This window comes from Cardiocondyla obscurior, linkage group LG21 (assembly GCF_019399895.1).
Source record: "Cardiocondyla obscurior isolate alpha-2009 linkage group LG21, Cobs3.1, whole genome shotgun sequence".
Taxonomy (NCBI): domain Eukaryota; kingdom Metazoa; phylum Arthropoda; class Insecta; order Hymenoptera; family Formicidae; genus Cardiocondyla; species Cardiocondyla obscurior.
In genome coordinates, this window is record NC_091884.1 from 2727687 (window position 1) to 2749211 (window position 21525).

The following is a 21525-nucleotide window of genomic DNA, read 5'->3' on the forward strand; positions in this document are numbered from 1 at the left end:
TATATCCTCAGGATCGTCATTCAAAGGGCCTAAAAGACCTTGAATTTAGTCACGCTTCAATCTCCGCCAGCAGCGTGCTCATCTCCTCGTACGTCAGTGTGGTGGTCCCGAACACCCGACGAAGATGGTGCTTGACGGACTTTACGGCGGCCTCCCACAGATCGCCGAAGTGAGGGGCGGCCGGAGGGTTGAATCGCCACTTTATTCCTTTCCCAGCCAAAGCGTGGTGGATTTTTGCTGACTCCCGGCTGCAGACCCGGAACAATTCTTGCAACTCTGCATCAGCGCCCGTGAAATTTGTGCCGCAGTCACTGTACATGATCTGCGGCAGACCCCGTCGAGCCGCAAACCGTCGGAAGGCTGCCAAAAACGTTTCGAAGGAATAGTCCGATGCTACGTCAAGGTGCACCGTTCGAGTGCTAAGACAAATAAAAACCGAGATGAAGGCCTTGGTTGATTTGTGGCCCCGCCCCTTGCTCGTGCGTATAAAAATAGGGCCCGCGTAATCCACGCCTGTGCGCTGAAATACACGAGAAGGCGTGACTCAAGCCGAAGGAAGATCGGCCATGATTTGGTGCGGCGCCTGCGCCCACCATCGCACGCACTGAAGACACCCATAAATGTGTCGTTTGACAGACGTCTGTCCAGGAAGCCAGAATTGACTCCGAAGCAATCCCAACGTTTGCTGCACCTCCCCGTGCAGCACCTTAGAGTGGCAGGAAGCAATGATCAGCCCCGTCATATGCGAATTTTTCGGTAATATCATGGGATGCTTCTCATCAAAGGACAGCAATAAATGCCGGATTCTGCCTCCGACTCGCAAAATCTCCTGGGCATCTAGAAATGGAGAAAAGTTAGAAAAAGGATGACCCTTTCGAAAGGGGGCCCCCGAGGAAACCACCCGGTTTTCCAAATTCAAGTGAATGGCCTGGATGATGCGCATCCACACAAGCATGCTCCGGTGCAGCTCTTCGGCGGACAATTCTAGAGCGTCCCGTCGATCCGTCGGCCGTTTCCGCTCAATCCACCGACGACACCATGAAGTAACTCTCATGAGACGAGCCAAACTAGAAAACCGAAGCAGTAGCTCCGGCTCTTGGACAGGATCGCAAACAACGCCCAGATGAATCCGCGCTCGGCCCTCCGCCAAATCGTCCGTGTCTTCCAGCAACGTCCGCTCTTCAGGGAATGCGTCATCGTCCTTCAGCCACGATGGACTCTGCCACCAGAGAGAGTGGGCGACCAAATCCGACAGAGCCAATCCCCGAGAAGCGCAATCGGCAGGATTATCCTTCCCTCGCACGTGATGCCACCGGGCATTTGGAAGCGTAATCTGCACCTCGGACACCCGGTTTGCCACGAACGTAAACCACCGCGAAGGGTGCCGTCGAAGTCATCCGAGGGCCACCGTCGAGTCGGACCATAGATGCACTGGTCGACTCTAAACATCGAGCAAACGACATATGCGACTGGTCAGCCGCGCCAGCAAAACGGCGCAACAAAGCTCCAGCCTGGGCAGAGACACTTGTTTCAGCGGGGCTACCCTGGTCTTCGAGGCCAACAAGGACGTTGTCCACCCTTCGCCATTCAATCCTCTTGAGCGAAAATACACCACAGCAGCATAGGCGGCCTCGGAGGCATCGGCGAAGCCATGAATTCCGACGTTATGTCGACCAGCCAATCCGGTCCACCTCGGAACTCTCACCGCCTTCAGAGTCGAAAAATCTGCAATAAAACTTTGCCACAAGACCTGATCCTCGAGAGACAATGAATCGTCTCATTCCAAATTCTGTAACCACAGCTTTTGTATAAAGATTTTTGCTCGCACGACCTCTGGAGATAGCCATCCGGCGGGATCGAACAATTGTGCAGCCTGTGAGACGACAGACCGCTTTGTCGCCTTTCTCTCCAGATGAGCTCGCACGTGGAACGAGAACGCGTCAGAATCGGAATGCCACTGGAGGCCTGAGGTGTCCACAAAATAATAAAGAACAGAAACTTTAATACTTAGATTTATTACATACAAACAGTTTGACGGCTGAACGATCTCTGAGGCTTAGGCCGTAAAATCGCAAGCACAAAGCCTGGTCTTCCAGCGAGGGTTAGCAAAATATAATGTTACAGATTCACTGGTAGCGCCAAGTGATTAAGATAGATAATTGCAGGGATATAGTTGCATAGATACAGTGACTGAACTATTTGATCAAATGTTTGATTATTGATCAAAATCGCATCAAATTTTTTAAAATAAACAGTGAAGAAAGAAAACTGTTAATTTTTTATTAAAATTAGTTAGTTTTATACAAAATTAAACGGATAAAATTAAAAAATAATGGTTCCATTTGTACTGCATCCTAAAAGAATGAAAAATGGCATTTGATCAAATAGTTCACTTTAAATAGTTTCCTTAAACTAAAGCCATTTTTTTCTTACATTTTAATATTTGGTGTAGCTTCCTTTTGCATTAATAACTGCTTTAATTCTACGAGGCATTGATTGTATCAAATTGATACAAGTGGACGCTGGAATTGAATTCCACGCAGCTTTTGTGCGATTCCATAGTTCGTCCAACGTCGTACAACGAGGCTCCAAAGTCAAAGATTTCTTGAGCTCACCCCAGAGATGTTCAATCGGGTTCAGATCTGGAGACTGTGGAGGCCAACCCAACACTAGGAATCGTTGACTTTGGAGCCATTGGGTGGTGATCCGAGCAGTGTGTTTCGGATCGTTATCGTGTTGAAAGATAACGTCGTTGTGTAGTTGCTGCGTGGAATTCAATTCCAGCGTCCACTTGTATTAATTTGATACAATCAATGCCTCGTAGAATTAAAGCAGTTATTAATGCAAAAGGAAGCTACACCAAATATTAAAATGTAAGAAAAAAATGGCTTTAGTTTAAGGAAACTATTTAAAGTGAACTATTTGATCAAATGCCATTTTTCATTCTTTTAGGATGCAGTACAAATGGAACCATTATTTTTTAATTTCATCCGTTTAATTTTGTATAAAACTAACTAATTTTAATAAAAAATTAACAGTTTTCTTTCTTCACTGTTTATTTTAAAAAATTTGATGCGATTTTGATCAATAATCAAACATTTGATCAAATAGTTCAGTCACTGTATATAAGTGCATAATAAGTAGATACATTACAAATCTTCCTCCCTTAAAGGTTATGAAGACGCGGTGAGCGACGCAGATGTAATGAAGATGAATCATATTTAATTATTTGATCCACATATCGCTTCTGTGTAGTGTTGTCTGTCTGGACGATGTACGTGGAAGGTGACGCTCGCTCAATGATTTGACCCGGAGATCTTTTATCTGATCTGACACCTGATCTGACAAATTGATAGCTTCTATCAATTAAAATCTTATCTCCTATTTCTAAATTAACGTTACGCTTTTCAGAATGATTAATAATTTGGGCACGCTGACTATAATCTATATTCTTAATAATATTATCGCTTGGTTTTAGTAAATCAAAACGTGTACGTAGTTCGCGGCCCAGAAGCATAAACGCCGAGCTTCTGCCAGTAGAACAATGACTTGTGCTACGGTAATCGAATAAGAATTTATCAATAGCAGAGTCCAACTTTTCTCCCCCTCGTACAATTTTGGTAATTTTATCCTTAAAGGTATGTACAAAGTTTTCGGCAGCACCATTAGTTGCTGGATGATAAGGGGGGGAAAATGTGTGTTTGATCCCGTTATTTTGTAGGAATTCATGAAAGTCTTTACTACGAAATTGGGGCCCTCCATCTGTTACACAATGCAAAGGTAAACCGTGGCGTGCGAATAAAGTTTTAAATTCCTGTATCAGATGATAAGCTTTAGTATTTTGTTTAAAATTAATGATGTCAGGTCATTTTGAATGGGCATCAATAATAATAAGATACATGTTGCCAAAGAAAGGGCCAGCAAAATCGCAATAAATGCGACTCCATTTATTTAACGGCCAGGGCCATGTAGTTAGAGGCGTGTGCGGTGGCTTTTTTTGAAGTGTTGCACAGATTTTACAATTTTTAATAAGAACTTCAATATCTGAATCAATTTTAGGCCACTAGACGTAAGAACGTGCAAACATTTTAACTTTGACAATGCCTAAGTGTGAGGCATGTAATTCTTTTAAGATTAAATCTTGTAAGGAATCAGGAATGACTGCTCTTAAGCCCCAAAATAAACAATCTTTTTCAACTGAAAATTCTAATCGTTTGAAATAAAAATATTTTTTAATTTTAGATAAATTATTAACGCACAACCATTCGATTGATACATATTTAATAATTTTATTAATTTAATATTGTACGCGATCTAGCGCGATCGCGTTAGTTTAAAGATAGATTTGCTCAGCAATGAGCTCGACGCGTGATCGATTGAGCAGGGATGAGATGGAGAGTCGATCGCAGGTATTGAAAAAAAGAGCCCGAAGAATTAAACGACAGAAAGGAACTCACTGTATTTACAAAAAAACACAAAAAAATACAATCGCGCCGCTGAAGTCAGAGAAATTAGTAACCGAGCGGAAATCTTCTCGACCCGGCTGATCCGTCGGAAATCTTGAAGGTAGATGAGTGATCTACCCGGCCGTCGGAGATCTTGCCGCGGACGACGGAGATCTTGAGGGCGCGAGCCGGGAATTGCCGCGAGCGCGAATCCCTGTACTCCAGCGGTAACGATTACGTGTAGATAGATTGGCGCCGAGGTAATAAATTCACGGAAAGCGAATTTATTGAATTGCGATTAAGAGCGCGAGATAAAGAAATTTATAAGAGGCTAGACGTAAGTCGTCGCGTGAGCGCGAGCCGATACAAAGGCGAGACGCACACGTGCGGAGTTCGAGCGAAACTGGTCGTCTTTTCGCGGTACTGAGCCCAGGATAGTCGGAACCTGGCGACGAAAACACAGAGAAGTCAGCGAAATTCGGTTTGAACTGGATTAGGCTGACTTCTGCCGAAAACAAAACGCTTGGAACCATCGGCGATCCAAGGATATCGACAAAATCAACAAATACGCGACGATTGGGCTCGAAATATCGCGACGCGGGAGCACATACTAGGCGCGAGAATTACAATATAATTTAACCGCGCTGCAATTCGCAGTCGAATGAACATACCGCCCGCGTTGAAATAATGCATTTCGAAAAATTACAACGGCGGATTACGTCTCAACAAAATTGTCGCGGTTCACCAGACCTTACAGAATTGTCGCCGGTATCAATAAGCTAAATCTATACAAGGCAAAGAATACAGCGATGATATGACACGTCGTTAAGGTCGATGGCGCAGCGCAGACAATAATATGTGAAGTCAACTAAAGTATCTACGAAGAAAAGAGCATACAAGAAAATTAAGCAAAAAAAAAATGTAACGTGAAGAGACAATGACTAACAATGATAAGATGTACAATGATCGACGGATCGCATTCTACGTAGCTGTTGTCTCGACATCGATCGGCAAGACACACAATTTCGAGAGAGGCCGTTTATACTCAGAATGCGCGGTTCTGATTGACGCAACGCGAGTTAGCCCGTCAGGGCCGGGAAAGCATTCAACCACTCGTCCGAGCTCCCATTTACAAGGAGGCAGCGCGGAATTCTTTAAGATTACGAGCTGCCCAACGCGGAGAGCAGGTAGCACCTTACGCCATTTAGCGCGCTGCTGAAGCGTGTTAACATAATCATCATACCATAGAGACCACAATCGTTCAGTCATATGGTGAATCATTTGCCAACGGCTCAAACGATTTTCGGCCAAGTCTAGCGTGGATTCCTCGGGGGGAGCGGTTAATGCTGACCCGATTAAAAAGTGACCCGGAGTGAGCACGTCAAACGAATCGCACGAATCGCTCAGAGGGGCGATAGGCCGTGAATTTAGGCAAGCTTCCACGCGGCAAATTAACGTAGAGAACTCTTCGAATGTGAGAGTGTGCGCACCGAGGACGCGACGCAGATGATATTTTACGCTTTTAACTCCTGCCTCCCACAAACCACCGAAATGTGGAGCGGAAGGAGGAATAAAATGCCATGAAATTTGATCACTGGCATTGCGACTCTGAAAATTCGGATCTCGGACGGAGTTTCGATAGGCGGCGGTCAGCTCACGATCAGCTCCAACGAAGGTCGTGCCGTTATCGGAGTACACGTTTTTCGGACAGCCGCGGCGGGCACAGAAGCGCGAAAATGCATTTAAGAACGCCGGCGTGGAATAATCTGATACGAGCTCCAAGTGCACGGCGCGAGTAGCTAAACACACGAACAATGAGATATAACACTTGGTTGATTTGATACCGCGACCTCCGGAGGCGCGAACAAAAAACGGACCCGCATAATCCAGTCCGCAATGCAAAAAACATCGTGCAGGCGCGGAAACGCGATAACGCGGAAGATCGCCCATCAATTGCGAGGGGGATACGGCGCGTTCTCGCACGCAGGTTACGCATTTGTGTACCACGAAGCGAACCAAACTTCGCGCGCGAAGAATCCAGTATTCGCGTCGCAACGTATTCAGGGTAAGCTGCAGCCCGGCGTGCATCGAACGGAGATGTGCGTGCGACGCAATGAGTCTCACCAACCCGTGAGGTGCCAAGACAATCGGATGTCGAATTGAAAATGCGAGTGGCGCATGGCGAAGGCGTCCACCGACACGAATAAGTCCGTCACGGTCAAGAAAGACATTAAGCGCACTAAGCGAACTTTTAACGGACAGCGGCTTATTTTGTGACAGCGCATGCAACTCGTGTGAAAATACAGCTGTCTGAATGTATTTTAGCCAAAACAGTTTGGCAATGGCACATTCGTCCGCCGTAATAACCGACGAACATCGCTCAGCTTGTCGGAGGTTATTTCTGCGACGACACAGCGCGAAAAATCGAAACAGATACGCGGTGACGCGAATTAACTTTGGCCACGAAGAGAATCGCTCGGCCAAATCAAAATGCTCGGAAGCGACGGACGCTGTTAACGCGGTGAGCTTACGTTCCAACGGCGCGGTAGGAGGGACGGTCGCGATCGAATTTGGCCACTGTTCTGACGAGAGCTTAAGCCACGGGGGCCCGTGCCACCAAAGTGGGTGATTCAGCAGGTCGCTTCCTAGTAGTCCGCGTGACGCACAATCCGCGGGGTTATCCTTCGTGACTACATGACGCCAAGAAACATTCGCGAGACGGTTTTGAATGTCCGCGACTCGATTTGCCACGAACATTTTCCAATGAGACGGGGGTTGCTTTAGCCACGCTAGGACGATTGACGAATCCGTCCAACAAGTGCATGAGATGGCCTTGGGGAGGATTTCGCGAACGAATTCGATTAATTTAGCCAGCAGCACGGCTGCGGAGAGCTCCAAACGCGGAATGCTTAACAGCTTAAGCGGAGCAACTTTCGACTTCCCGACTAACAATGACGTTGTGACCGTTCCGGAGGAGGATATAACTCGAGCATAGACAACGGCCGCGTACGCATCACTGGAGGCATCCGCAAATCCGTGGAGTTCGATAGAAGCTGAGTCAGATTCCACTCCGATCCACCGAGGAACATGCAATGAATTTAATTGACTGAGGCTCGAATAAATTTTTTGCCATCGCGTTAAAATTGACGGAGGAACAAGCTCATCCCATGCGGCCTTGAGTTTCCAGAGACGCTGGATCAAGATCTTTGCGCAGATGATCGTCGGAGTACCCCACCCCATTGGATCATAAAATTTGGCAATCGTCGACAAAATTTCGCGCTTCGTCGTGGGGGCGGACCCGTCAAGCGACACGCGGAACCGGAATTCATCGGAGTGAGGCAGCCAGTGAATGCCAAGAATCTTTAATTGTTCGTCTAACAACGGAATCGGATTGCATGCTAGACCATGGTCAGCGGGATTGATGTCCGCCAGCAATTTTGACGAATTACTGGCCCACTTCCGCAAGGTGAACCGACCACGATTTAGCAGTTCAATAAGTTGATCGCGTTTTTCCACGAGTAGAGAGACGCTATGAGCGCCGAAAAGGACGTCGTCTACATAGATGTGATCACGCAAGATGTCCCGAGCGAGGGGAAAATTGTGGCCGTCATCCAGCGAGAGCTGCTGAAGAACGCGCAATGCGAGAAATGGGGCGCACGCCGTACCGTACGTGACGGTCAATAATTGATATTCGCGTATTGCGTCGGTTGAACCGGGCGACCACAGGATCCGCTGATAATCGATATCACTTTCGGCGACAAGGATCTGGCGGTACATTTTCGCGATGTCCGCCGTACATACATATCGAAATAGTCGCCATCTAAGTATAACAGTTGGCAGATCGCTTTGCAATTTCGGCCCGGAGTACATATGCTCGTTGAGACTCGAACCGTTCGACGTAAGACTCGACGCATTAAACACGACGCGAATTCGAGACGTAGCGCTATCGAGACGATATACAGGATGATGTGGAATGAATACTTCCTGTGAACCTGACGATGTGGCGATTCGCATGTGACCGAGAGATTCGTATTCGGTCATGAACGCACGATACTCTGCAGCTTGTGCAGGATTGCTCTGAAAGCGACGCAATAACGATTTAAGGCAACTGAGCGCTTTAGTTTTAGACGAGCCGATGTCAATCGGCGGCGGCGTCTTAAACGGAATGCGTACGACGTATCGGCCGTCGGTCTGGCGAGCGTGAGTATTTACAAAATGAGCCTCGCATTCGTTGTCCTCGCGTGATGAGTCGCGATGCGCGGGGGGTTCTTCCGTTTGCCAGAACCTTTCGAGTGCGTTAGCGAGGTCGAGCGATTCACTGTTGTGAGTGACGGTGAGATGCACTGTCACGTTCGCGAGGGGTTCTTTCTGATCGGCAGCGTCACCGATACGCGAGTCGATTGGGCCCGACACTATCCACCCGAAAATAGTATTTTGCGCTATCGGCTGAGTTGGAGCGCCCTTCTTTAATCCGTCAAGAATAATCTCGTTATAAATGTCAGCACCGAGGATGACATCAATCGGTTTAGAACTGGCGGGATTGAGATCGGCGAGTTGAATATTTAGTAGATGCGGAAGCGAAAGAATACCGGCGTTACCGCGAGGCGCATACGAGGTGAGAGTAGGCATAATTACCGCGAGGCGGTCGATCGACGGCACTTGCCTATCAACGGGTGAAATAGAAATGTTACCGACGAAATTATATGTACCGACATTCGAACCGCCGACGGCCGCAACCGAGATCGGAAATCGGATTCGCTTTAATTTAAGCAATCTCGCCACGGACTCCGACACGAAGGTCATTTCGGAGCCTTGATCAATCAGGGCTCGCACACGCAATTGGCGGCCTGAAGAGCTGGATACCGAGATCCAAGCAGTGGCGAGCAGTACAGTGGTCGGTCTCTGAGGCGAAGCGCGGGACGCAACGAGCGCGGTGATCTCGGCATTTTGAGACGGCGGTGCCGCTGCATCGCTATTTGATGGTTCTGGTGGAGAGGCGGAACTCGAGCCGGCGGAATTTTCACCGTGCAGCATGGTGTGATGTCTCTGATGACATTTCCGACACGTGAATCTGCTATTGCAATCGCGAACTCCGTGATTGCCGCTTAGACAATTAAAACAGCGTTTGTGCACTTGAACTAGGTTACGCCGCTGGCTCGAATTTCCCTTTACAAACGAGGGGCACGAACTAAAGAAATGACGAGACTGACAAATCGGACAGATAGACACGGACCCGACATTTGACGGCGCGGAACGTCCGCGAAGCGGAGTCGCAGCAACCGCGGTATCAGGAGCAGGAGCGGACACGGAGCGCGTAGATGCCGTCGCAACATTGACTTTGTGCGGAACATTCTTTACTCCCGACGGACGCGACGAGGTAACGACGACGTCATCGAGAGCGCGCTGACGAGATTGCAAGAAATCCAGCAGCTCTGTCGTGGTCGGAAGCGTGTCGGAGTCGCTTATTCGCATGCTCCAGGCTTTTCGAGTAGAATTATCTAATCGTTGGCTGATGATGTACACAAGCATATCATGCCACAAGTCGCGCGACCGACGATTCAGATTTTTTAAGGCGGTGAGCGACGCACTCACCTTATCGATCAGGCCCTGAAGATCGTTCGCGGATTCTTTAGTGATAGACGGGAGATTCAAAAGCGTCGATAAATGACCACGAATTAAGCGCCGTTTATTTTCAAATCGCGTACTCAACGCTTTCCACGCAACATCGAAATTCTCCGCCGTAACGGGTAATTCACGCACACATTCGAGGGCACTACCGGTAAGGCAGGAGAGCAAGTAGTGCATACGCGCGAAATCCTTCAACTCTCGATTTTGAATGATTAAAGCTGTAAACCGATCCCGAAAATGTTCCCATTGCTCCAGACTCCCGTTGAACGGAGGGAGTGAGATGGGAGGCAAATGAGAAAGCGCGAGATTCGGTCGCGAAAGAAGCGAGGCATTGTCACTGCCTGAATGATTAAGACTCACGACCGGGGGTTCAAGAGACTCGAGCGACTCGTTCATGTAGTCCAATGCAGCTTGGTAGGCGTCCTCAACCTCATCGAAGACGTTGTTTTTGAAATAGGGAGTGGTAGCTTGAGTAGTCTCGTCCACTAGCCTTAACAGCTCAGAATGATCCAGGAAGAATCGCGCCCAGTTGTCCTTGATCGTCGAGATGCGAGAGCGCAATGTCGCGGGTGTGACATTAGCGCGGCCGAGTTTTTTCAAATTATCCACCGCTCGAATAATACTGCGTTGGAGTTGCCCTTGAGCGAGCAAGAGTTGCTTAGCGGCGTCGTTCATAATAGCGGAGGAGCGCACCTCTTTGAGATCCTTGCACACGCGTCGAATCCGGCTCGAAGGACCAACAATTTATGTACGCGATCTAGCGCGATCGCGTTAGTTTAAAGATAGATTTGCTCAGCAATGAGCTCGACGCGTGATCGATTGAGCAGGGATGAGATGGAGAGTCGATCGCAGGTATTGAAAAAAAGAGCCCGAAGAATTAAACGACAGAAAGGAACTCACTGTATTTACAAAAAAACACAAAAAAATACAATCGCGCCGCTGAAGTCAGAGAAATTAGTAACCGAGCGGAAATCTTCTCGACCCGGCTGATCCGTCGGAAATCTTGAAGGTAGATGAGTGATCTACCCGGCCGTCGGAGATCTTGCCGCGGACGACGGAGATCTTGAGGGCGCGAGCCGGGAATTGCCGCGAGCGCGAATCCCTGTACTCCAGCGGTAACGATTACGTGTAGATAGATTGGCGCCGAGGTAATAAATTCACGGAAAGCGAATTTATTGAATTGCGATTAAGAGCGCGAGATAAAGAAATTTATAAGAGGCTAGACGTAAGTCGTCGCGTGAGCGCGAGCCGATACAAAGGCGAGACGCACACGTGCGGAGTTCGAGCGAAACTGGTCGTCTTTTCGCGGTACTGAGCCCAGGATAGTCGGAACCTGGCGACGAAAACACAGAGAAGTCAGCGAAATTCGGTTTGAACTGGATTAGGCTGACTTCTGCCGAAAACAAAACGCTTGGAACCATCGGCGATCCAAGGATATCGACAAAATCAACAAATACGCGACGATTGGGCTCGAAATATCGCGACGCGGGAGCACATACTAGGCGCGAGAATTACAATATAATTTAACCGCGCTGCAATTCGCAGTCGAATGAACAAATATTAATTTTATTAATAACGGGATCTTTTCTGCTTTCTAAAGCTAATAATTTGGCGTCGAGTACTTGTACTCTTTCTTCAAGAAAATTAATGTGCGAAAAATTTGTTTCTAAATCTAAAAATAATAAACGGTTATCTTTGTTATCAATAGGAAGTTGTGAAAGCGCATCGCAGTTTGCGTTAGCCTGTGAATTGATATGCTCAATAACATATCGGAAACCCGAAAGAAAATACGCCCCTCTTTGTAGTCATTATTATGCTGTCACTATTATCAGCTGTTAGAGGAATTCCCTTACGCGGTCCCAGAAGGAGATGCAATGCTTTATTATCTGTTCGGAGAATAATTTCCTTGCCAAAGATAAACTGATAAAATCTTTTGAAACCAAATACAATTGCCATTGCTTCTTTGTCTAGAATAGTACGATTTAATCCTTTTTTGGCAATTTTTTGAGACGCGTAAGCAATGGGTTTTTCAGTTCCATCCTTAAATTTATGCGAAAGAATGGCTGAAATACCTTTATCCGAAACATCACAGGCTAAAACAATCTGTTCATTTGGATTATAGTGAGCTAGAACTTGTAGTGATATTAACTCGTTTTTAAGCCATTTAAGGGCCTCAGTGCAATTTTGAGTCCAATGAAATTCTTTCTGGCTTAATAAATCATAAAGCGGTGCTAATTTAGTAGCTCGGTTATCGATAAATCGCGAATAGAAAGTAACAAGGCCTAAAAAGGGTGCTAACTCTTTATGATTTGAAGGCTGTAGAGCATTGATCATAGCTAAAATTTTAGATTTAGCTTTATAAAGCTCATTTTTATCTATTACATAACCCAAAATTTCAATTTGCTTTTGCATTAATTTACATTTATTTTTATTTAAACGTAATCCACAATCTTGGAATCTTTTGCAGACTTTATCTAAGTTTTCTAGATGCTCCTCCTCTGTACAATCCGTGACGTAAATATTATCTAAATAAGCGATTGTGCTATTAATATCTCTAAAACACTCGTCTATTTTTCGTTGAACGTCCGGAGGAGCGCGCGAGATTCCTTCTGGAATGTTTTGATATCTAAAAAAGCCTTTATGCGTTACAATTGTAAGCAAATTTAAACATTCATCAGCAACGGGAAACTGCATATAAGCATGCTTAAGATCTAATTCCGAGAATACTACGCCGCCTTGTAAATTTGCAAAAATTTCATCAATTGTGTGAAGCGGATATTTATCAATTACAATATGAGGGTATAAAGTAACTTTAAAGTCACCACAAATTCTGATATCGCCATTAGCTTTAAAAACCGGAACAATGGGGGTTGACCATTCACTTATCTCTACCGGCTTCAGATGTTTTAATTTAACTAAACGGTCTAATTCTTTTTCTATTAATGGTCTTAACGCAAGTGGTGTGTGGCGGCATTTCATAGCAACTGGGTGTGCAGAATTTTTCAAATGAATTACAGTTTTACTTTTATTGTAACTTCCAGGGGTTTTGCTAAATAAATCATGATATTTTTTTGACAAATAATTAAATAAATTTGAAATATCAATTTTGTTTATATGATTTTCTTTTGACTTATTTAGATTTATTGGCCACAAACCAAAAGCGTTAAGCCACTCTCTTCCAATTAATGCAGGCCCTGTACCCGGCAGAACAAAGCAATCTAATACTCTTTTTTCAGAATTTAATTCGACCGTTACATTGGCAAGCTTTCCGAGTGGATACAAAGTATTTCCGTTATAAACTTTGAAATTTCGCTTTGTTTTAATTAGATTTATATTTTTAAAATGTTCATTAAATAATTTTTCAGGTAAAATCGTCGCGAATGTACCTGTATCAATTTCCATTTTTAATTTAATGCCGTTTACAAATATTTCTAGAGCCATTAGTTCCGCACTATCTTGATCAATTATACGAAAAATGCTTTTAAAATTACATTTATTATTATTATCAATTTCAAGATTGTAAAAATTATTACAATGCGATGGAAACTCCTGTTGCGTTGTTGCGATGCCGTCATCCGGTTGCACACGTTCTTCTTGAATCCGCTTGACTTGCTGTTGCGAAGAACCCGTAGGACCTTTTTTCCTGCAGACCGTCTTGAGGTGTCCTTTTCGACCATACTCATGGCACGAATAATTCCGGAAACGACATTCCTTGTTAGTATAATTAAGTTTGCCGCAACAGAAACATACGAGATGTCAGTTTTGAGAATTTTTGTTCGGATGACGTTGATTTCCGGGTAAGAAGCACTTTGAATTTTCCTGCTTTTTTAATGAAGAGTTGCCAGGCCTATTCCATTTATTTTTCTAACAAGCCGGTTGAATCGCGAACATTTCGTTTTTTGTAACACGTTTTTCAAGCACTTGTCGTGATTTCGATGCGTCTTTATCCGCGGCTTCACGTGCGACGGATTCTTTAAAATCCGTGTCAAAGTCCAACTTTTCCATGCGGAATAAGGCTGCTTTAATATCAAGATTATGAAGGCCACTAACAAACTGGTCACGTAAAGATATTTTAATTTTTTTGAAATCACAATGTGTGGCCAATTTCTTTAAGCAAGCTGCAAAGTCCGCTACCAATTCATTTGCCTCCTGTTTAGCAGCGTTAAATTTGCACCTTTCCATAATTTCTGAGAGCTTAGGCATTAAGTGAGTTGACATAAGTTTAATGAGCTCGGAGTAAGATTTAGAAATTAATTTGTCTGGTAAGGTTAATTGTTTAATTAGGCTAAAAGCCTCCTCGTCAAGACGAGTTAAAAATTGAGCTGCCTTTTTTTCATCTCTTATATCTTTTGCAACGAAGTACAATTCTAACCGCTCCAAAAAATTTTCCCAGTTGTCCGCCTGTAAGCTAAATTGAAGCTTGATGCCGTCGTTAGACATTGTGTCTTCTTCGTCTAATACACTTTCTTCTAGCACGGAGACACTGGTTTCTTCTAATGGGTTTGAATTGTTAAGCGATTTTTTTGATATTTCCTTTTTCACAATTGTTCTCAATAGCTCACGTAGGCTATCGTAAGAACTAGAACTTTCACAAACAATGTTTCTTTTTTTAAGTTCCGCAAGGACTTGGTTCTTATTTAGTTGTTGTATCCAAGCCGTTCCTTGTTGGGACATGGAAATACCGTTAACCGATCGTACTAAACGACGAACGATACTGCACCTTACTGCAGTTTAAAAAAAAAAAAAACTGAGAGATCGAAACTGTTTGTAGAAATGGCGTAACACGCACGAAAAGTGTTTTATCCTTGTCGCCAAGTTGAGGTGTCCGCAAAATAATAAAGAACAGAAACTTTAATACTTAGATTTATTACATACAAACAGTTCAACGGCTGAACGATTTCTAAGGCTTAGGCCGTAAAATCGCAAGCACAAAGCCTGGCCTTTCAGCGAGGATTAGCAAAATATAATGTTACAGATTCACTGGCAGCGCCAAGTGATTAAGATAGATAATTGCAGGGATATAGTTGCATAGATATATAAGTGCATAATAAGTAGATACATTACAATTCCCAATGCGGCATAAAATTCCTGAGGTCCCCACGAACGCACGACCGGCCGCAACAGGTTCGTAGGCGGAATGTCCCGCAACAATTCCGACGAACTAGCGGCCCACTTTTTTAATGGGAATCCACCCGCCGTGCACAGCCGCCGCAGTTCGGTCAGGGACGAGCGCGCCTCCTCCAAGGACTTCCCGCCAGACAGGACGTCATCCACATAAGTTTCGTTCTTCCGGCTCCCCGAGGAAAGCGCGCCGCCTCGTCCGCGGCAAGTTGGCGGAGCGCTTGCGCGGCTAAGTACGGAGCACAGGCCAGCTTGTATGTGACCGTGTTGAGACGGTACTCGGCCATAAAAGCCTTAGCGGTTTCCCTCCAGAGGATGCACTGCAGATCGCGGTCAGCGTCGTCGACCATGATCTGCCGATACATCTTCTCGATGTCGGCAGTGTAGGCAAATTGGTACCGGCGCCATCCGAGAAGCACGTCGGCGAGAGCAGGCATCAAATTTGGTCCCACGTATAAATAACGGTTGAGCGTGTCGCTTCCCGGCAACGGCGCGGATCCGTTGAAGACGATCCTGAGCTTCGCAGAAGGTCCGTCGCCCTTCAAAACTCCGTGATGGGGCAGGTAGCATCGTCGTCCGCGCGCGTCAGTCTCGTCAATTCGAGTCATATGTCCCAGGCTTTTGTACTCCCGCATGAACGTGACATATTTTTGCCTGAGCTCGGCGTCTCTTTCGAACCGACGCTCCATGCTTGCGAGAGCGCGTTGTGCGAGCGCCCGTGTGCGCCCGAGATCGGACAGAGGCTCCTTCGTTGGAATTTGCACCGTGTACCAGCCTGATCCGTCGCGCCCGTGGTTCCGCGAAAAGTACGCTTCACACTCCCGATCCGCAGGAGACTCCGCAGGGCCGCGCACTGCGACTTCCTCCTGCTCTCAGAAACTACGAACCAACGACGATAACGTTTCGTCCACAGAACACTGCAGCAAGACCGGAACACTGAGGCCGTCGCTCAGCCCAATTAATCCGGAAACGATCCAACCGAATATTGTTTCCTGGGCGATCGGATTGTAGGGAGCACCGATTCGCACCCCCGGCTCCAGAATTGACGCAAAAACGTCCGCACCGAGTAACAAATCCACCCGATCCGACTCCAAGTATTCCGGATCGGCTAGCGATAAGTCCCGGATGTGCCGCCACTCCTGAACCGACGAGGATCCGAGCCCCGCGTATGCCGTGAGTTTTAGGAGAATTACCGCGCACATTTATCTCCGCGCCTCCAGTTACTGACGCCACCTTGAGGGCTACCCTGCCCCGAGTAAAAACCGCTCGGTTTCCTCCGACGCCGAAGACCGCGACGCTGGTTCCGAAACGTGGCAATCTTAACCGCTGTACAAGTTTCTCGGTCACGATGGACGTCTCCGAACCTTGGTCCACCAAGGCGCGCATCCGATGTTCACCGTCAAATCGGTCGCGAACTAATACCCGCGCTGTAGCGAGGAGAACCGCGCTCCGTCCACCCCCCGAACGACAAGCTACATGCGAAGTTTTTTCCTTTTCGGCGGCAGGAATTATCTCCTTCACCGGCACGCGAAACGTTTCATGGAGTGCGAAATGATGCCGCTCGTTACACACGGTGCAGGATCTTTTTGAGAGATAGTCGCTCACCTTATGACACCCCAAGCAGTTGCGGCACAGTCCATTTGCCTCGACGAACGTCCACCGATCCTCCGCTGGCTTTCGCCTAAACGCCTCGCAGATCATGATGAAATGATCTTTGTGGCATAAGGAGCACCGATCTCGTTTCGTCTTGGTCGCCATCTTCTGCACATGGTGCGACCGCAGCGATTTTCCCGCACGATCAGTCACGTTGATCAACGAACTTTTTTCCGGTTGAATCGTTTCCAAGGTGTGAAGTCTCTTCTCCAGGAATTTCCTCAGGGTCGAGTACGAGGGAGGCTCCGCTGAGTCTCCAATTTCGGTTTCCCACTCCCGCCGGGAGCGGGGATCCAGCCTCTCCACTGTAATAAACACGAAGAGATCCTCGCTGGACGAAATCGGCCGGTCAATGCCTTCAAGCGAACCGACGACGCCTGTCATGGCGTGGAACAATCTTTTCAATTCTGAAGCTGATTCTGTCTTTATTTTTGGCAGCGAAACATACGACGTCAGGAGAGACCGCACAAGCAAATGGGTATTGTTGTAGAATCTCGTAAGCGTTTCTCACGCCCTGACGAAATTTTCTTCGGTGGTAGAAAATTGTCTCACCAAGGCATCAGCTTCCCCCCGCAAGCTGGTTTTCAAGTAATGCAGCCGGGTGACGTCAGACAAAGTTATGTCGTCCACAATTAGCGTCTGGAACAAATCGCGGAACGTCGGCCACTCTAAAAGTCTTGGCGATTTTCTTTTGTTTAGGTGTCGGCTCGTCGCGGATCAATCAGATAAGCCGCCACAGCGTTCGCTGCCGATTTCTATGTTCCCCTTACGCGCTTTTCTTCTTTTCGCCCATGGTAACAGTAAAAACGTTCGCAGTCTCAGTACTGTTTTTGACAGTGGTCCGTAAAGATCAGCAGCCAACGTGAGGAAATAGGTTCGTGACGTTCGCATTCGTTCGTCGTTACTTCTGTTCCGTATTTATAACAATAATATCTTTACCCGCGAATAACGTTTTTGTGTACATTCTTAGTGCACGTTGAGCGTAAAATTGTTTGTCAAAAATTATGAGATGACGGGTATTCGCGATAAAAATTAAAAAATTAATTAAAGAATGAATTATCTTTCAAGGTGTATTGTTATTCATAGTTATATGTATATTAATAAGAATTACGCATTTTTAGAAATATGAGTGCGAAGAACGGAGAGAATGGAAAGGAGAAAAGTCGGGAGAAAGAAGGAAGTAAGGAAAGAGAGAGGGAGGAGAGAGCAGAAGAAGAGAGAATAAGAAGGCGGCAAAGGGAGAGAAAAGAAAGAGAGAAAAAGGAGGAGCGAAGGCTGAGAGAAAAGAGAAGCAGAAGTGCTTCAAAGTATGTATTTCTTATATTTTTAATATGATTAGATAAAAATTAATAAGAAAATTACACTAAGTGTACCAGCTGCACATACATAATATTAATGTCATAATTTGTTTCAGATGCAAAGAATGTAATTGCCATAAAAAAACCAGGAGGAGAAAGAGGAAGCTATGGAAATCGATTCATCTGATGATGTAAGCGAGAAGGAAAATAAAAATAGAGGGATAAGGGTCGGGTAAAATAAAAAAAATCGAATTAAAAAGTAAGTACATTTTCTTTTGTAATAGTAATAATAAAGTGTGGAAAATGAGAAAAAGTTATTTCTATAATAAAATTAAAAGTACGTTTTTTCATTAAATATTAACAATTATATTATTCTTTTCGTTACAGATATTGGGAGATAGTAAGGGGACGTGGGCACGGAAGAGGAAGAGGAAGAGAAAGAGGTAGAGGAAGACAATACTTAAGAAATTCGTGGGAGACGTGGGAACATTATGAGAACTATAAATGGGGCCGAGGGGAAAAGAGAGGAAGAGGAGGAGGAGAAGGAGGAGAGCGAAGATATGGTCACATTATTCATATACAGGGTGTCCGAAATATTATTAGCAATATTAAAACTGTGGATAGGAAATCAGATTTGGAGACGAAAAGTCCTTTACGAATTAGTAAAATTCGTAACCATTATTGAAAAAAAATTAATTTGTCTAGCACAAGAGCGACAAGAAAGCTGCGCGTGAGTGAGCGCGACAGGCGAATGGTTAGAAATGGCGCCGTCGCCTGTCGCGCTCACTCACGCGCAGCTTTCTTGTCGCTCTTGTGCTAGACAAATTAATTTTTTTTCAATAATGGTTACGAATTTTACTAATTCGTAAAGGACTTTTCGTCTCCAAATCTGATTTCCTATCCACAGTTTTAATATTGCTACAGAAATGTAAACAAACAGTATTGCTCCAGGTTTTCCGCGCGTACTGTTTGTTTACATTTCTGTTTTCCACCAACGCCAAAGAAATCTTTCACAGTCGCTAGTTAGCTTGTGCTGAACAAAGTGCTCACGCTAAACAAAGTGATAAAAAAGTGAATAAAAATTGTGAAGATGTACGAACCCAGCGAGTATACAGAAATGATAGTGGCGTACGGGCTTGCGGGTGAAAATGCTAATCGCGCAGCTCAAATTTACGCGGAACGTATGCCAGGACGTGTGCGTTATCCGTGTGGTAAAACAATTTTAAATGCCGTTAAAAAGCTACGGGAAACAGGCTGTCTCGTGCACCATCAACGAGAAAGTACACGGCGGCGAATACGTAATGAAGAACAAATTTTAAATTTATTTGAAGATCGCCCAGAAATGAGCATACGTCGCTCAGCGCGCGAATTGAATTTAACAACATGTGAAGTACATCGAACATTGCGGTATAATTCGATATATCCATATCGTTATCAGCGTGTACAGCAACTGTTACCACGAGACTATGAACCACGGATGCACTTCTGTCAAGGTATTTTTATTAACTTTCCATATTAACAGTTTTTTAAAGCATAATAATTATTATCATAATTTATGAAGGTTTTCTCGCACAATGTCGTCAAAATACAACGTTTCCGGACAATATTTTATGGTCGGATGAGGCATTGTTTACACAAAACGGCATTTTTAATTCGCGGAATACCTTATATTGGGTGGATCACAATCCAAAATTAATTAGAGAAGGGAGTTTCCAGTATCGTTATTCCATAAACGTATGGGCAGGAATACTTGAGAATCAAATAGTAAGTATAAATAAAAAAAAAAAGATTATTTTGTTAACGTAATTAAAATATTTTTAGATTGGTCCGTATTTTTTGCCGGCAAGATTGACAGGGCTAGAGTATCGAAATTTTATTCGGACAAGTTTACCAGTTCTTCTCGAAAATGTGCCGCTCAAAACAAGAAGAAACATAATATTTCAGCACGATGGAGCACCAGCACATTCCTGTCGAGCAGTGCGAGAGGAATTAAACTTGAGATTCCCAGAGAAGTGGATAGGACGCGGAAGACCAATAGCGTGGCCAGCACGAAGCCCAGATTTAACGGTTTGCGACTTTTTTTCATGGGGGTACATCAAAAGTTTAGTTGACACTCAGCGAAATGGTACCGCAAATGAGGTACGTGAATCTATTATTGCGGCCTTTGGAACCGTTTCGCCAGATATAGTGCTATGTGCATCACGCGATGTTGTTCGAAGAGCCGAATTCTGCATACGACAGAGAGGAGGTCACTTTGAACAACTTTTGCATTAAGTACAACAAGTGGATTAGGCCTACCGGGGATACCACTAAAAAAAAACGCACTATGCTATCTACCGCAAGGTGGTGAGGAAATGATAGCGCATCATTTTCCTAACATTGGAAAAGTGTTAAAAAAACGTTCGCGATAATCAGATAATTTTATATTAATTGTTGAAAAAAATAATAAGCAGAAACGACCATACTAAATGTTAGGTGAAACGCATTCTCAGACGCAAGCCCTCGAAAGGTTGTTTGTTTATAAACAATAAATTACCGCTGAATAATATATTAGTATTTTTCATAACGCGCGCAGTAATTTTTCTTATCACACCACGCGTTGACTCCTCCCACCCCCACCCTACACATGTCGCGCGGCGTTAATCCCTGGTTCTCTCACTAAGGCCCACCCGCTCTTACCTGCCGCGTCCGACTCATTACATGCTCCGCGCTAATTCGTCAAAATTAAATAATTTTTTACTCGGTAACGCTTACGAATTTCACAAAATGGTATTTAACTTTTTGATTTGTATTTTCCATATCTATTTACAGTTTCCGGGAAGGAAACCTTATTTCAAACACCCTGCATATATATACAGGGTGTATCATTCCATATTGACAAACTGTCAGAGTTAGATAGGTCTCGTGGATACATGTTAATAAGTCTTGTGCCGTTTTGCAAAATTCTCAATAGTTATTGAGAAAAAAATTAATTTGTCTAGCGCAAGAGCGACAAGGAAGCTACGCGTGAGTGAGCGCGACAGGCGACGGCACCATTTTTAGCTACTCGCCTGTCGCGCTCACTCATGCGTAGCTTCCTTGTCGCTCTTGCGCTAGACAAATTAATTTTTTTCTCAATAACTATTGAGAATTTTGCAAAATGGTACGGGACTTTTCTACTTGTCTAAATCAATTCTATCTATCCTCCCAGTATCCTTCGTTATGTCTGGGACACCCTGTATATCTATGTATCTATCTAATCTAATGATAAAATATTAATTATATATATATTGTCACGATAATTTTTATTCTCTCCTCCCGGAGGAGAGAGTCGTGAACAAAAAGGGACGGCGGAATCTCGCACGAACACGATTTTTGGGCGCCAGGCACGGGCTTCGCCG

The 21525-nt window shown here is 45.0% G+C and overlaps 4 protein-coding genes across 4 annotated transcripts; 1 reads left to right on the top strand and 3 right to left on the bottom strand.

The window, feature by feature from the left end:
• Nucleotides 1-544: 544 nt before the first annotated feature.
• LOC139110531 (uncharacterized) lies at nt 545-10866 on the bottom strand. The gene is made up of 2 exons (XM_070670363.1): nt 6977-10866; nt 545-837 (listed from the first exon to the last, which is right to left on the bottom strand). The coding sequence occupies exons 1-2, from the start codon at nt 10746-10748 to the stop codon at nt 545-547; spliced, it is 4065 nt and encodes a 1354-aa protein (XP_070526464.1). The 5' UTR covers nt 10749-10866.
• A 3071-nt stretch (nt 10867-13937) lies between these two features.
• LOC139110532 (uncharacterized) lies at nt 13938-14747 on the bottom strand. The gene has a single exon (XM_070670364.1). It carries the CDS (start codon nt 14745-14747, stop codon nt 13938-13940), a length of 810 nt encoding a protein of 269 aa, XP_070526465.1.
• Nucleotides 14748-15292: 545 nt separating this feature from the next.
• On the bottom strand, nt 15293-15883 carry LOC139110533 (uncharacterized). The gene has a single exon (XM_070670365.1). It carries the CDS (start codon nt 15881-15883, stop codon nt 15293-15295), a length of 591 nt encoding a protein of 196 aa, XP_070526466.1.
• Nucleotides 15884-19150: 3267 nt separating this feature from the next.
• LOC139110660 (uncharacterized) lies at nt 19151-20804 on the top strand. The gene is made up of 3 exons (XM_070670589.1): nt 19151-19638; nt 19707-19909; nt 19967-20804. Exons 1-3 carry the CDS (start codon nt 19236-19238, stop codon nt 20417-20419), a joined length of 1059 nt encoding a protein of 352 aa, XP_070526690.1. The 5' UTR covers nt 19151-19235; the 3' UTR covers nt 20420-20804.
• Nucleotides 20805-21525: the final 721 nt, after the last annotated feature.

Excerpts from the sequence above, each read along its gene's own strand:
- LOC139110531 (XM_070670363.1), bottom strand. The coding sequence starts at position 10,748 with ATGAACGACGCCGCTAAGCAACTCTTGCTCGCTCAAGGGCAACTCCAA. Across the intron at positions 838-6,976 it reads TCCTACCGCGCCGTTGGAAC|ATGCCCAGGAGATTTTGCGA; the intron begins GTAAGCTCACCG and ends CTCCATTTCTAG.
- LOC139110532 (XM_070670364.1), bottom strand. The coding sequence starts at position 14,747 with ATGTCCCAACAAGGAACGGCTTGGATACAACAACTAAATAAGAACCAA.
- LOC139110533 (XM_070670365.1), bottom strand. The coding sequence starts at position 15,883 with ATGGAGCGTCGGTTCGAAAGAGACGCCGAGCTCAGGCAAAAATATGTC.
- LOC139110660 (XM_070670589.1), top strand. The coding sequence starts at position 19,236 with ATGTACGAACCCAGCGAGTATACAGAAATGATAGTGGCGTACGGGCTT. Across the intron at positions 19,639-19,706 it reads ACGGATGCACTTCTGTCAAG|GTTTTCTCGCACAATGTCGT; the intron begins GTATTTTTATTA and ends TAATTTATGAAG. Across the intron at positions 19,910-19,966 it reads GAATACTTGAGAATCAAATA|ATTGGTCCGTATTTTTTGCC; the intron begins GTAAGTATAAAT and ends AAATATTTTTAG.